Source organism: Diadema antillarum, unplaced genomic scaffold, assembly GCF_040938485.1.
Source record: "Diadema antillarum isolate AM-2024a unplaced genomic scaffold, OU_Dant_1.0 seq00001558_RagTag, whole genome shotgun sequence".
In the NCBI taxonomy this organism is placed as follows: domain Eukaryota; kingdom Metazoa; phylum Echinodermata; class Echinoidea; order Diadematoida; family Diadematidae; genus Diadema; species Diadema antillarum.
The window spans coordinates 1,049,799-1,066,097 of record NW_027272284.1 but is presented as its reverse complement, the minus strand read 5'-3'; the positions used below and the strand labels follow the sequence as shown (position 1 = coordinate 1,066,097).

At 37.6% G+C, this 16,299-nt stretch overlaps 1 protein-coding gene across 1 annotated transcript in view; it reads left to right on the top strand.

Moving 5' to 3' along the window:
• The window catches only part of LOC139710702 (telomerase protein component 1-like), a 47,560-nt gene extending 31,597 nt beyond the window's left edge, over positions 1–15,963 (top strand). The window contains exons 14-16 of the mRNA XM_071622622.1: positions 6,156–6,377; positions 14,640–14,820; positions 15,637–15,963. Coding sequence (XP_071478723.1) covers positions 6,156–6,377; positions 14,640–14,820; positions 15,637–15,809 — 576 coding nt within the window. The 3' untranslated portion in view covers positions 15,810–15,963. The remainder of the gene's footprint in view (positions 1–6,155; positions 6,378–14,639; positions 14,821–15,636) is intronic.
• The last annotated feature ends 336 nt before the right edge of the window (positions 15,964–16,299 follow it).

The window sequence follows — 16,299 nt, the reverse complement described above, 5'->3', positions numbered from 1 at the left end:
TTCATCAATAACAATTCACAACAAATGAATAGATAATTTGTGATTTTAAGAAGTACTTTTGAATGCAATGTATCGTAGTAACAAAAGAAAGGAATGGAAGGTCATGCCAGTAGAGGAAGAAGATTCACGCACGTGGTTCAACATTTTTAAAGGCAAAGGACTACCTTACATTCGCCAAAAGAAAAAAGACAACAAAAATAGAAAGAAAAAAAAGGACCAGAGTTATCAGATAAACCTTACTCAAAACGACTGGACAGAATTTCACTACGAAAAATAAGACAACACAAAAAGCAAATATTTAAGCAGTCGTTAAAGTTAGATTACTACTGTAGTGAATGCATGCTTTGAACAAACCAATCTAACCTTGGAAATATTTCGGTGCTATAAATTTGTTGTTGTAGTGACAAATATACATTCCTTTCAAGGCTCATGTGTTTGACTTTTTTATTTTCTGTTAGTCAACATGAATGTGCCTTGGGTAGTTCTTAATCACGATGAAAGTCAAGGTATCGAAATAGTTGACCCCTCCATACGGCCAGTGTGCCTAGAAGATATTAAGCAGCCGTGGCGTGGAAGAGAAACAGCGTCCTGTGTCTGTTTTAGAAGTGTGTGAACATTATAACTACATGTTTTAAGCTGTGGGTATAAGCTGTGGGGATAAGATTATTGATTGATACAGGGGATATACAAGACTCAGAAATGGGTTGATACATGCTCGAAGTTCAAATAACAATTCACAGAGAATAAATAAATTACAAATTGTGATGTTGAGCTGTATTTTTGAATAAGATGTATAGTATTCACATTTTACAAGGAGTGATGGGTCGTCCCAATAGAGGGAGAACGTTCACGCATGACATTTAACGTGTTCGGAAGTAAATGGGATCTTACGTTTGCCGATAGAAAAAAAAAAGGCAAACAAGTAGAAAAAAAATGAGAATTTGACTCATCAGATAGACCTTTCTCGTATGAAGCAAATTGGACACTTAGGTCTATATATATATATAAAGAGGTATCATAAACATCAGTACCACAATCACTAAAGTGAGTGTAATGAATGCATGCCTCCAATCGATCTGAGGTGGAAGTATTTCTCTGCTACATCAAACATTGCATTCCATTTTTTCTTTCGTTATAAATTTCCTTGGGTGTAATAACGTAATAAGCAATGCATAGTACACCGGTAAAAATTCGTTTCGCGGGGATTGTCAAGAGTGTGGAATAGGGTCATCATTGATGACAAATAAGTTCAGATTTAAAACAACAAATAAGACTGTACATCCCTCACTCTGACCCAGTGTTCAGTATGTTCGGCTAACATGAGCGTGTACGTGAAAATCACAGCCGTGGTGTACAGGAAAAGTAAAGCTCTGCTTCTATTTTGCGTTGAGAGCATGTGTACCTGGTACCAGTACGGAAGCTCGTTTTTATTCTGTTTAGTTTTTTCCCCATTTTGTTAATTGATATTCATTTTTTATATAGCAAAAAGAAAAAAAAAAGGTCATAAAAATCAAACATTCTGTGTACGATATCTTTATAATTATGGTTTGCGGTGAGACAGAAAAAAGAAAACCACTCATATTACTTCATTATAATATGACAGAAATTTAAAGTCATAATTACAAATTAAACTACAATACCGAAATGTATCGAAATGTACAATATACTGAAGGTGTTTTTCCCTCTACATGTTATTATAATTTCAAACCGAGGGATTTTAAAGTTTGGATAGAAAACACATTGGAAAAAGGCTTATAAAGAAAGTGCCAAAGCAATGTGAAACGCAAAAGAAACAACGTTTGCTATTTTTCCCCCTCAGTTTCACATTGATTATAATATGTAGCTGTAATTCATTTTACTTCTTATTTCTGAACCATTGAGAAAAAAAATACCAAAAAACAAGCTAGGTCACCTGAGGTGATGAGGGGTTCAGTCTTGGTAAGGTTTCCATGCTGTTGTTCCTTTCTCTCTCCACTGAAGGACGATGTTGACTCCTAGTAGTTTAATTCTGGTAGACAGGTTTTTTTCCTTTCGCAGCTTGTAAGCCACCTCAGCAAGGTGGCCGCGCCGGGCTTTCAACGTGGGAGGGAGATCGGTCCTGACGGTCATCCGGGAAGGGGGAGACGGGTTGGTTCCGTCTCCTTCAGGGGTGTTCCTCGGTCGCTTTTGATTCTCAAAGGTGGAGAGGATGAGATCCCGGTCAGCCATCCGAACGAACTTAGCGATTATCGGTGCGGGGGATGGGCGGTTTGAGGCTGGGTGGTGGGCGTCAGCGTTCCCGTGTGGGTTGCGGCGGGGAAGCCTGTGGGCGTTAACTAGCTGTATTCCTTTGGCCTTCTCTTCATCCAGGCCGAGGAGTATGAAGACATCAGTCAGCGTAGTGTAAATGTTTTCCTCTCTTTGCTCCTCAACACCGTAGAACAACAAATTCTGCTTCCTGTAGTAGATTTCCGTTAGAAGCAGTTTCTCCTTCAATTGAGCAATTTCTTCTTGTAGGGAGGCACGTACTTTCGGGATTTCCTTCTCAACTTCAGCGACCTTGGATGAGTTCATTTCAACAGTGGCCTCTATGTCAGTCATGCGACGGCTCATAGTTATATTCCTATAAGTCTCATATTTGTGTTAACATTGGTTTTTTTTCTCTTGGGAAAAGTGGAACATTGGTTTGGTTTAAGTGGGACAAACAGTAGCTATAAGCAAGACATTATTATTACAAGCATATCAATCGATCATAGAATAATGTGAGCGCATGTGTGTGTGTATCTGTGAGTGCATCTATTATCATTATTATTATTATTATTATTCTTTATATTCTATTTAAGAAAATCTTATATATTTTATAATAACTTTGAATTAAGGACGAAGTTTGGCATGCAGTGATGATATCCCAGTTTACCCCAACATCCTCCAAAAGTTCAAAATTTGAGCTAATTTCTGCAAAAACTTTAAATGCTAATTAATGGAACTCGTATTGAAAGGTCACATCTATTATGGTGGGCTAAGTGCGTGCTAAAGCTTTGATAATCAAAATTGTATTCTTAACTGTAATATTAGACTGACAATACATTTTTAACTCCTCGCACAGTAGAGCTGCGTGAAGCGCATGTTTGAGCAATGTAGATTTTGGGCGCGCATTGCGTAAAATGAGCCAGATGATTGGCTTATAGATACTGCGCCGGGCGTGTCCTGTCTTTCCTCATTAATATTCATTATTCATAAATGACTGTCCTAGGATAGGCTTAGGACAGGCTTACAGAATACCGATTTTGCCTGTCCTAAGGGTATCCTATTTTCTGTCCTACGCGCGCTCCTAGGATCGAAATAAGGATCGCGCTTACAGAATACCACCCCTGGATGTTTACATGGATCGCCGTGGTATCACCATGTGTGGCCGGCTGGGGAGCGTACTGCAGTAGCTACACACTGTAACCAGCTGCCACTACAGTACCCTATTTCGTTTTGAGGCGGGGTAGAAAGCGTTCCGTTGTGCAATGTCTGCTTCTTTTTCTCTTCTTCTTCATCTGCTTGTCCCTTGCCTCCCAAGTACGAAATGATTTTTAGAGTGTTGTGTGTTTTTTTTTATAACGTTATTGCATCATTTTCTGCAAGGAAGAGGTGAGTTTCTGTTCGTGTATTGATGTGCACTGCAGTATGTGCAGGTGAAAAGCGTTCGAACTTTCTTTCCCGAGTATCATGGAAACTCGATGTATTTCTAGGCCTATTAAAGGAGATCTCATATAATAGAATACTTATAACAAACTATTTCCAGTCAAAATGAATTAATTTCCTTTGTTTTGTATCGTTTAGTGACTTGATCCCAAGGATCTCGTCGCAATACCGAGTTTCCAATGTGTATTTATTTTCGCGTATAGCTTTCGGTGCTGCAACTTTTGCTAGGGCCTAAGCTTACTACTAAACTTCGTTTTATTTCTGTCATTTCTCACACCTCGTTTGGTACGATTTCTTACATTCTATATCACTTTATCCGTTCCCTTTATACTTTGAAGTATTTAAATATAATTCTCTTAAGCGTCTCGCACTGTTATTTTCGTAACGGCGATTTCTCCGCTTCGCTGCAATACTTTTTCGAATCGAAGCAACGGAGTTTGATCCCAGCCGCTTCGATGTGCTGTTTGTTGTATTTCTAAATGTTTGTGTTGTTGGGAGGTGTTGATACTTTGTATTTGTTATATATTTTCCTAGGTATTTATCTCGAGGGATTATGCGTGTTTCTTGATGTTGAAAGGAAAAGGCTAAAATGATCGTCAGTGATGTCTGATGGTGATGATGATAACTATGCTGGTGACTGGTGTAAAAAGATGGTTTCCTGTGAATGCTGAGCGTACGTGACGTTTGTCTTATTTCCCTTTCCCTCTTACTCTTCTTTCCCCTCTCAAGAATGATAAAAAAAAAGAAATTACATACACTTCACAACAAAAAGAACCACGTGCTATAGCAACCTTCGTAAAGTTAAATCTAAATGTTCAATATCAGCAAAGAATAAGGGGAAAACACAAATGACAATAAATAAAAGCGAAGAGATTGTGTATGCAGTCACTTCGGCTCAAAGAAACTTGACACCTCTCCCTTGTGGAAATTTCCACAAAAGCAGGTGCCACACCCAGGTGCGTGCCAGACGAAAGAATGCACACACTGGCATAAACAGCGTGTAAATATCCTGGAAATATCGATCGAAGAACCAGCTCATTAGTTGAATTAAAGGAATCATTGCAAAGATATCATGATTCTATTTCTGTAGCCTTTCTTTCGGCGCATAGTAGGAAACATCAAACAGTCGATTATAGTGTACTTGATCGAATATGTAATGTTCCCAGAACAATAAAAAAAAGGATTGATTATTCAGTCAATTAAAAATGCAATCACAGAAATACATGAAAGGTCTCGTATGCCCAGACAAATTCACTACGAGTAGGTCCAATGAGATGCAGTCATCACCTGGTTAGACAGCAAAATACAACGTGTAATGACAATTAATTTCAGTTCACGCGCATCAAAACTGCTTATTACTTTTCAAAGTTTTGGCTATCAACATTCGTTCGTGGGTGTATTTTGTTTGTTTGTTTGTTTTGTGTGTTTTTCCCTCGTGAGAGACGTAATGATTTCTTCGTATCAAACGTAGACTGCATGTTTACCGTAAACAAGCCATTCAGCTCAGCTCAGCTATGGCATATTCGATCCATCGAACTTGCAGTAACCTCTTATAGGCAGGAGCACATGGCGCATTCCTTTAAACTTGAAAGTGAAGCCATGTGTTTGCACATCGGCGCTTCCACACACAGCGCGGCATTTTGCGATCATCGTTATAGCAGACTTTCCGATTCCAGTCAGGGGAAAAGGAATTGGAATATTTCGGAAAATACTGATGTTTAAAATCCAATAAAATGAAAAAAGCCTGAAAACAACGCATGATTATGTTTTAATAGTAAACAATAATTGGAAACACAGAACAGAGTTTTGCATCCGCTCACACAGAAGCTCTCTTGAGAAGATGAAAGCATTCCCCGTCCCCTGCTAGATAGTGGAAGCTTCCATAATCAGCCCAGCAAGTTTTTGGAGGTACATACTTGCACTTATACACATTCATTGCGAGAAAGCAATCAAATAACGCTGAACATTGCATAGTTTGGCATTTTTATCGTGATGGTGACCAGCTCGATGCTTCGGCATGTGTCATAACGTTATGTTTAGAGCCTGTAGGCCTCATAAGTTGACAAGTTTAATTCAAAGTAGCAAAAGAGGGAGATTGAAAACATACGAATTCTGGTGGAAAAATACGAATTTTGGAGCTGCTGAGTACTAATTTGTGCTTCCAAAGGTTGGCAGCTCTGTTACTGTGTAAACATGTAGATGGCAAAACAATGTATTGCATGTAGATTTCTTGTTTTGCCAAGTCCATGCCCGACGTGTGTTGAGCATGAGCAAGCATATTGCCGCTTACGTTGTTTTGCCAACAAAATTTGAACAATTTCCACTGGGAGGGGGCGTCATATCTCAGTAAGGGAATAGGTTCTGATTTCAAGATTTGTTCAAGAGTATGATTATACTACAATAAGCTGAAATATGTGACTAAGTCAATTTTCATGAATTTTCGACATACATTGTTTTGTCATCTCACATTATTTTCCTCCCACAAGGTCGTCAGACGGCACTGGTTGTCAGCACCAGGAAGAGCGGAGGAGATCCACCTGTTAATGGCCGACTTCTACCAGCACTGGTTGACCGAGGGTGGGGTGTTTGCTGCCAAGAATACAGCACATCATCTCACCAAGGCCAAGCAATTCGGCCGTCTTGTCAAGTTTATCAGAGAGGACCCAAAGAGCAAGTGTCTTGGTTCTGGCCGGTCACTTTACCTTAAGGTAATAAAGTTTGACCATTTGACATAGTCTGATCTCAACCTATATGTTCTTCATCTTACATTGATATGAACTAAAACACAGAAAAAATCATCTCTCCCATGGGTGTAGAGGTCAATTCAAGCTCCCTGTAAAGCACCCTAATGCATCCTATGAACCTGTTGAGGACAAATCCTGAGTATACTTGGGCAGGTGTCTATGGGAAATGTGTGTTGTAACAAAATCAGTCGGTACTCAGCTTGTTAAACTCCGCTTGTCTGTGAATATTTGAACAGGCAATAGCATTTATTTATATTTCCTCGAGAGACAAAGTTTGAGAGATGCTTCAACCATTCCTTCCTCCAGCCCACAAATGACTGTATGAGCTGTTTTTGCGCATGCAGATATTTACGCTCTTTTTTTTTTTGCGGGTGAGGAGATCACGAATATTTATGCAAGATGCTGTTTTCAAGATTTTGACACCTATTTTAGCTTGTTTGTAAATTTGCAATCCAGCAGTGATTCAGCATATGATAATAGCTGTGATAACAGCTTATACAGTAAATCAAAAACAATATTCATAAAACATCATCTTAGCCAAGAGGACAAGATGTGGGTGCTTGTCTTCTAATGCCTACATTCCCACCCCACTTGCTATGTCAGCTGATAGAAAATAGATGTAACAAATCTTTTTAGCATGGAAGCTTGGCATCAAACACACAACTTACCTCTCCCTCCACCCCTTTTCCAGCGTACCTGACATCACAAAACCAACAAAAAGTCGCCAGACATGGATTTTTAGTGAATGGCAGATTCTGAAAGAGCAGACTCTCAGCTTTAAAATGGTGTACAACCCAATTCAAATGGACTCTCGTAACCTATCTAGATATTTTAAAGAAAGCACACACTCTGGAAAAGTGTGAACTGAGAAAAAAAGCTCTGAAGAACAGAGTCTATTTAAATGCTTAATCCTTACCAAACACTGCCAGCTGTGTGATGAATGGGACAAAAAACAGGATGTAAATCACTGGGGTATAAACAATGAAGGGATTATTAGATTAAACTGAAATTGGGCATGCTTTATTAACACATTCTGTCGGTGATTATTGACAGCTTTCAAAGCAGTATCATTATTCTTTCAAAAGTTTATGAGAGTTGAAAGTGAAGAATGTGCAAAGGATTTTCAAGAATTGAAAAGGGGCATCTAAGACATACCTAATCTCACTAACTTTACAGAATAAAAGGTTGTTGAAGAACTGCTGAAAATACACTTTCCCATTCATTTTATGATCCCAAACTTACGGGTAATGTAGAAGAACAGCTGTTTCAGAAAATAAGAAAAATTCAAGATTGACTTGGTTGACCCATTTCACCTATTTTGAGTCCTCACATAAAATCAAGGCTTGCAACTTTTTGTTGGTTTTGTGATGCATGGTCACAAATAATACCATCTTCCAGTACCAGGGGGATGTTTCATAAAGCTGTTCTTAAAGTTATAAATGACTTAAGATGACTGATGATCAGTTCTGATGTGCTATACTTATCAGAATTTCCATAATTCAGCACAAGAACTGATCACCAGTCGTTCTTAAGTGGCTCGTAACTTTACGAACAGCTTTATGAAACACACCTTAGGTTGTGTAATCTACTCCTCATCCACACTCTGTTTGCTTTCTCCTTACTATTCCAGATGTTATTGACCACTGTGATTTAGGTGCGTGTGGGTATTTGATTGCAAAAAAGTAATGATATGCTAATATATGCATGTATTTGTAACTCATGAATAAATGAATTAAGATATGCTAACCTTGAATTTAAAAAAAAAAATCCTCTGAAATGCCTTTCATATTTGTGACCTCCCAGCTCAAAACCCTCAAGAAGTAAGCCAAAAAATGTTTTCACTTTTCTTCATAGTTTAAAAGAAAAAGCTCGAAGCTTTAAAATGATATACAACTTGCTAAAAGTGAGCCATCCTAACCTTTTAATAGAGAGTCATTGAAATAGGAGAGAATGGTGTAAGTTGTGATTCATCCAGGTAACGATCAATAAAGGAACAAATTTAAATCAATTCATCTGGACTTACTGTTACTGCCATCAAATCAGAGGAGCTGAGCTGATGAAGCGTTCAGGATTGGACGTGAAACCGTTCTCAGAATTAAAACAGTAAGTCCAGATGAATCGATTTAATATTGTTCCTTTATTGAAATAGGAGAGAGTTAGGTGCACAGTTTCACAGAAAAGGGAGAAACGAGGATTTAAAGATCATACTGTATAGGGTAACTCAGTTGTGCTGTGTGGGAGTATAAATGGAAAACAATATATGGTCCTGAAAAACAACACTATTATCTCAATTCTTGCTTTGTTTTAAAGCCTTGAGATTTTGATAGAAGGTACAGAAAAGAATACTTTTTCGGCTATAGCAAACTTAACCTGTTGAGGACGGTTTGATTTTGCTACAACACGCATTTCCCATAGACACCTGCCCGAGTATACTCGGGACTCGTCCTCAACGAGTTAAAAAGTCTGAGTTGGTAAATTCAAGTGACATATTTGGTCCATAAAAGAGAATCCTTATCTCCAACGTTTTGTGGGTTTTGAGCTACATTTGAACTTTTTGAAATTTGAGAGTATTAATTATAATGTCTTGTATGTATATGATGAGAATACTGTAATCTGTAAGGCTATAAGTGGTAAAATTTTACAGGATAGACCCTCTCATGAAATTGAAATGCATCTAATTTCATGAGAATCATTGCAGCTTGGTTTTAATAGACTATCCAGTTTTTCTGAATTTTCTGACATTCATGGTGATTATATTAACAAGCTAGAAAGAGTTTAACTGTTATTGGCATGTGTGTCCATGATCCTCTGAGTCTGTTATCTGTCTGTGGGTATCTCTGTCTGTCTATCTGTATGTATGTCTGTCTCTTTAAAGGGGATGGCTAGTAAGTGATCAGTGGGAATGCTGGGGATGATTGTTCCAATCCTTGTGGGATTCATTTAAGAGTACATTATATATCTATTGTGTGAAAATTATTTACTTCAGAATGGTTTCATATTCAAGTAATGTGCAGTTCAATGTTTCCAGGTTAGCATGCCTGTACAGTGTCGGGGCAGTTGTTAATGGCTCGGAAACATTGAGCTGCACATTACTTGAATATGAGACCATTCTGAAGCAAATAATTTTCACACAACAATAGAAATGTACTCTTAAATAAATCCCACAAGGATTGGAACAACCATTCCCCAGGATTCCTACTGATTTCCACTGATCAGTTACTAGCCATCCCCTTTAAAACTGTCCAGTTGTTACACCTCTTTGTCTCCGTATTATGAAGGTTGTGCTGTCATGAATACATTCTTTCAGTCAGTGTGCAACTCAAACATATGAAGAATTTGTTCGCAAAATCGATAAGTCCATTTTTGAAGATTTTGAAGTACGGTCTCTGTCATAAAGTACAAAATAATACCGTTTAAATGATATATTGGTCACTACATATAAAGGTACATTTTTGAGGTTATGGTCAAAAGAAGCAAAAATTTTCTTATTATTCTCTTTATTTTTCTTGACCTTTAATCGCAAATATCTCCATTTGGCAAATGTGGACTTATCGGTTTTTGCGAACTAACTCTTCATATCTTGGCCCACCTAACCAATCAAATAGCAGCTAATGAGTAATTACCATGCATCTGAATCCTTTTATGCTTCACACATATTACCTCTTTAAAAGTTGCATCATGTGTGTTGGCTAATACTGACCACAATGAATTAAAGGACAAGTTCACCTTCATGAACATAAGGATTGAGAGAATGCAACAATATTAGTAGAACACATCAGTGAAGGTTTGAGGAAAATTGGACAATCGATGCAAAAGTTATGAATTTTTAAAATTTTGTAATGGAACCGCTGGACGAGGAGACTACTACAGCTTGTGAGTCATATGCGTACAACAGTATAAAGAAAATGTAAAAGAAAATTCAACATATTTTCACTTTTTTCGCATAATAAAAGAGCACTTGGCTTGCCTCTTTCTAAAGGCAGGGGGAATAATATTACCCATAACATTTGTCGGTAACGAGTCAGGGGAATGTGTACTTTTTTCAAAAGATGGAATTTTGTGAAATTCTCTTTATATTTTTCTTATATTGTTGTACGCATGTGACATCTAAGTTATTCATACACTGCAGTAGTCTTCTCATCCAGCGGTTACTGCACAAAACCTTCAAAAATTCATAACTTTTGAACGGATTGTCTGATTTTCCTCAAACTTTCAATGGTGTGTTCTACTAATGTTGCTGCATTCACTCAAACCATATGTCTATGAAGGTGAACTTGTCCTTTAAAGAATTTTCATGCTGCAATTTCGAAATGATTGCAATGCTGTTGGGTTGAGTGGTGTGCTTTTTCCATTCCTGTCAAAGTTTTAAGAAAGTACCTTTTGTTTTTTTTAGTCTACACTGGCAATAAATGTGTGTCATTTTTCTAATCCTATTTAATATCAAAACACTTTTAGTGGGGTGGCTTAGTGACAAATATACTGATAATCGTGACACGCCGGACAAAAGTGTCATTTTTTCCTCAGACATTTGTATATATATAAAGATCAAAATTAGGGGGTGCTCCAAGAAATCCGCTAACAGAAAAAATGAGAAAACGCCCTTAATTTGTACATAACAATAATGTCTGAATTCAAAGACTATACACAGGACATTTGCCAGGTTTCTGTACAATGCAATGCAATGTACATGGTTGCTAGTCTTAAAATTCAGACCCATAATACGACATATTATGTGCATGTTTACAGTAATACACCATTTTTACTGGTTTTCCTATGGTAACAGGTGGTTAGTCTGTGTTGCAGACCTGAGGGAGGTGTGTTGGAATAGTCCAGTTTTCTTAAGCACCTTTTCATTAAATAATTTGATATAATTTCTGGTAAAGGATTTTTTTAGTACTCTCTACCTCCTGTAGAGAAATGGCAAAGAGTGACATGTGACTCTGGCTCAGATACTTTAAATCTTGGGCAATGACTTAGCCAGGTGTAGGACTATGTCACAGCTCATTTTTTCTCCCAGAACTACTAGTTCACCAGTAGAAGAGCTGCATATTCCATTGAGAACTTAAGGTTTTGGGTATTGCCATACATATTTCCTAACAAATTTAACCCGTTTCCTCCAAGATTGTGTGAATTCCATAGGTTTAGCGCAGGGATTACCTGGTTCCCGTAAGCAATTTTTATTGTCCGCACTTCCCCTCTCTATATGTTTCTTATTTCTTATGGGGGTTATTCAAATGTTTAAAAAGGTTAAAAGTTTGTTTTCATAGATGAAGTTGAATTTAGACAATTTGAATATTTTTAAAAATATATTGATATTTGTAATTTCACTCATAAAGACTTAAAGCGGTTTGAATATTTTTGGTCTGATAGCTATGTATAGACATGTTATTAAAAAGTAAAAGCAATGTTTGATTGGTTCACATTATCCAAAGAGGGTGGGATGTAGTTGGCTGGTGAACAAAGTCTATGGGGGAGTTTAAAAAGTTGATAGAAATAAAACAAAATCGGTATAGAGCAGAATCTAAATCACAATATAATATGACAAAATTCCCGACCCCAAAGGCGGTTGATTCTATGATGCTTTATGTCAAAATACATTTCACCAAAATACATGTGATTGATAGGAGGAAAAAGTATAGTACATTAAAAACAATATAGTTCAACTAACCCCATTAGTCCAGCAGCATAATGAAATGATTGTTAAGTTTTTCGCCTTGTCAATTGAAGATGATGTTACATAATGACAATTATCAAAGTCAGCTAGATCTAGTATATCAAGAAACCAAAAAGAAGGGGTGGGGTGGGGAGAGAAGAATGAAGTAAGTTATTAGTATCTGTAGTTGTGGTTTTCAGTATATTCATTTTAATTTCCTTAATTTCCGTTAGGTCATCATGGATTGGAGCATTTGTGTACTAGTAATCTGCCAGGAACAAAAACAAGAAAAACTTAAAGGTCCTATACACTTTTGGGAGAGTGACTTGAAAAAAATGTTCAGGATATCACATTTTATGCATAATATGTGTAGGTCTGGGGGCATTTCATGAAGCATTTTGTCCGACAAGTTGTCGGACAAATTTGCTCTCTGCCAATCAGATGCAAGGATTTCTGTAGTTTGTAACAGTTTGTCAGAAAAATATCTGACCAAACTGCTTCATGAAATGCCCCCCCTTCCCCCTGTTGTATCACAAGACATCCTACCATAATTTTTATACAGTTTATGCAATCAAAGCAAACATATAAAGAGATATCAGTATTTTTCTCATTAAAGCATAAATGCGGACGGTTTAGTCTGGAAACATGTTATCATAGAAATATTGTTCACATTTTGTGTTATCAACAATACTTAACATTGATTATACAGATTCATTTTTACAGAGGTTCTTTCTATCCGTAACTCACACTTAAGAACAATTTTCAAGCACTAATTTTGGGTTTTTGCCTTTAATTATCCACAAAAAGGAGGACTCAATGCATAAAAGGTGTATGCTTTATTTTTGGAAAATGTTGAGGAGATCAGGAAAATTATATATATTGATGTAGATTTTGGACCTGAAGGAGCAGTTGAAGCATTTTTAAGAAACAATGCCTTGTGGCATCGTTCTTATCATCAAAAATTAATAATGACAAACTCAAATGAAAATTGGAGGGGGGGGGGGGGAGAAAAGACGAACATATTGACATGAGACAGCTTGGTAAAGATTAAACGCTATAATAGACAATGCAGCCTCTTTTCTCAGTTCATACTTATCCAGAGTGTGTGCTTTCTTTCCAGTACCGGTATTATTATTTAGATAGGTTAGGAGAATCCCTTTGAATTGTGTGATACATCATTTTAAAGCTTACAGTCTGCTCTTTCAGAATCTGTCCTTAAAGGACAAGTCCACCTTCATGCACACATGGATTCAGTGAATACAACAATATTAGTAGGACACATCACAGAAAGCTTGGAAAAAATCGTATAATCCGTTCAAAAGTTATGATTTTTTCAGGTATCTGCACAGTCGCGGCTGGATGAAAAGACTACCACAGTGTATGATGTCACATGCGCACATTCTAAGGAAAATAAAATGAGAATTTCACAAAACCATACTTTTTGAATAAAGTTCACATAGTTTCTTTGACTTGCTACTGACGTATGTCAAGGGTAATATTATTCCCCCTGCCTTCTGAAAGAGAAGTCGAGTATCCTTTTGTAAGCGAAAATAATTTATGTTGAATTTTCTTTATTCATTCTTTATATCGTTGTACACATGTGACATTACAAGGTATAGTAGTCTTCTCATCCAGCCTCGACTGCATGAGCAGAAACTTCAAAAATGCATTACTTTAGAACGGATTGTCCAATTTTCCTCAAACTCTCACTGATGTGTTCTACTATTGTTGCTGCATTCACTCAACCCACATGCTATAAAGGTGACAAATCTTTGTCTGGCGACTTTTTTGTTGATAAATTATACCAACCCTGATGGAAATCTCTTCAAATTCATAAGTTCTGAAGTCTCCTTTAAGTTTAACCAAAATCTATATATATAGTTGCCATGGCAACATACCACTTAACACTAATGAAAAGTATTTCAAACCTCTATACATCCCGTCGATCAGTTGTACCTATTCAAATGGAATCTCTTCCAAACTGGAAAATATCCTCCTGTAACTAACTTCAATAAAAACCCTAGTTTTGGGTTGCCATGGCAACGCACAAATCAACAATTATATTTGACCCCTGGTTTATACTCTTGGTACCTTCTATACAACGTTCATATCAAATTTTGTGAAAATTGAATCTTCCTCCCTCGAGAAATAAACAAAAACATGATTTTTAGAAAAAGTTCATTGACCTTTGACCTTTTACCTTTGGAAAATTCACTCCAAATTCAATCAAAATATTTTACTTGTTCTCAATATTCTTCCTGCCAAGTTTTATCCAGATTGGATATTCCTGACCTGAGAAATAGTCAAAAAACCAATTTCACAAATAAAGGTCATTGACCTTTGACCTCTGACCTCCTTCCCAGCATCAATTTTCTTGGAGCACCCTATTTTTTGAGAAGGTACATCATGAAGTACCTTTGGTGAAAAAATCATGCTTTTGTCCGCCGTGTAACGATAATTTCACTAAGCCACCCCACTAATAACAGTTGTGGTTGGTTTTCCTCCTTTGCTTTGTTTCTTCATCATTATATATTGTGCATTATTTCTCACTGACACATTTTTCTACATCAAAGCCTGCTCGGTGCCGTACCATGATCCCCACACACGGCCCATTTCACACTCAGCTCTTCATCTGCCACTTCTGCTCCATGAAGCGCGGTGGGTTTGGTGCCCACCAAGCCTGGCCCAACGGAGATTCTTGCCCCATCTGTGCACAATATGTGTCTCCCATTGTCAAAAGAGTGGAAAATCTTGGTAATTGCAAACCGTCTTTCCTCCTTCTTTGCTGAGGGAAATGTCTTCCACAAAACGATGCAATATCACAATCTGCAAATTGAAGCCTGGAATCCTCATTGACATGAAAAATTTGGCAGAAGCTATACAAGAAGTATTTAACATAAATGGTAATGCATGTATTACATGTGAAACAGTTTCATGCATATGAAGTTTCAGTGGTAATGCCATGCACCCTTTGTCAGGTAAGAAGAAAGGATGGAATTAGCAAATGTGAATAAAATAGTGTTCTCCTTTTAATAAGAGTAGTATAAGAGGATTCTGTCACAGTAGAATATGAAGTAGAAGTTGAAGAAAAATATATTTCATCTTTATTCGAGCACATGATTCACAACTGACTCATGCTAATTTGTCAAGTCTACTTTGAGTAAGGGTAATCCTTTTAGACAACCGTCATCAAAGACCCAGTAACATGGGGTTACCATGGGGCAGAAAGGCTGGCCAGACTTGGACATTATATTCAAGAATCCCCATAACAAATCGTGTACAGCTTTATCACTGATATCTAGGTAAAGTTCACACACAGCTACAGAATATACCATTACTGATGAGCATAGTATGCTTCGGCACGTATTCGCTAACAGGTGCTTTTTGTGGTTTTCGAATATACCCCAGTTAGCAATGATTAATCCAGCCACCCATGAATCCACATGCTGCCAGGTCTTAAATGTTAAAGTGAATGTCGTAGACAATAATATTCATAATTCAAGGCATTTTGGTTCCTGTAAATGTCTCTATTACCAGTCTCACCCCCTTTTTTTTTTTGTTCTTTTGCAGCATATCGATGCCAGCGACATCCGTTGAAAGGGCCGCGGATGCCGCACATGAAAACATGTATGCTGTGTAATACTATGATCATGATGAACAGGCAAGAGAAGCCTGTCTACTTGTGTGGATTTTGCCACATGGGAGGTCCTCCTTTCTGCTGCTATCTCAACACAGACTCTTAAGCTCTTTCTGTGCCATGGACTTTGAACAGTGTGTACACTGCCGTGGGGGGTTTTCTCAGTGCACACCGAGTGTTAAAGTGAAAACATAGTTCTGATAAGGGTTTGAGAACCTGTCTGGCACCATTTCATATTTGCTTGTAATATATGGAAAGAGTCTACCAAGAAACTAATAACTGGCTGTCGCGATTTGCCGGGACGATGAGTTGTTTCAGAGTATTTTGAGATCAAAAGTTAAAGTCGGTATACCGACTTTCATTCCCGGAGGATCCAGGATAACTTTTTCTCAGGGACAACTTGGCCCTATTTCTGACAATTTGTATGCAGTTCATGATCGTCATGTTCTATACATAGGCGCTTGATAGGCGCACATTAATTTTGCGTGGACGTGAAGAGGTTCTTTGATGCGCGCATTGTTTCAACTTGGCCAATAACTGCGACCAGCCAGGACGAGAAGCGCTCCCATAGTACAACACTGTATAATCCAGAGGGA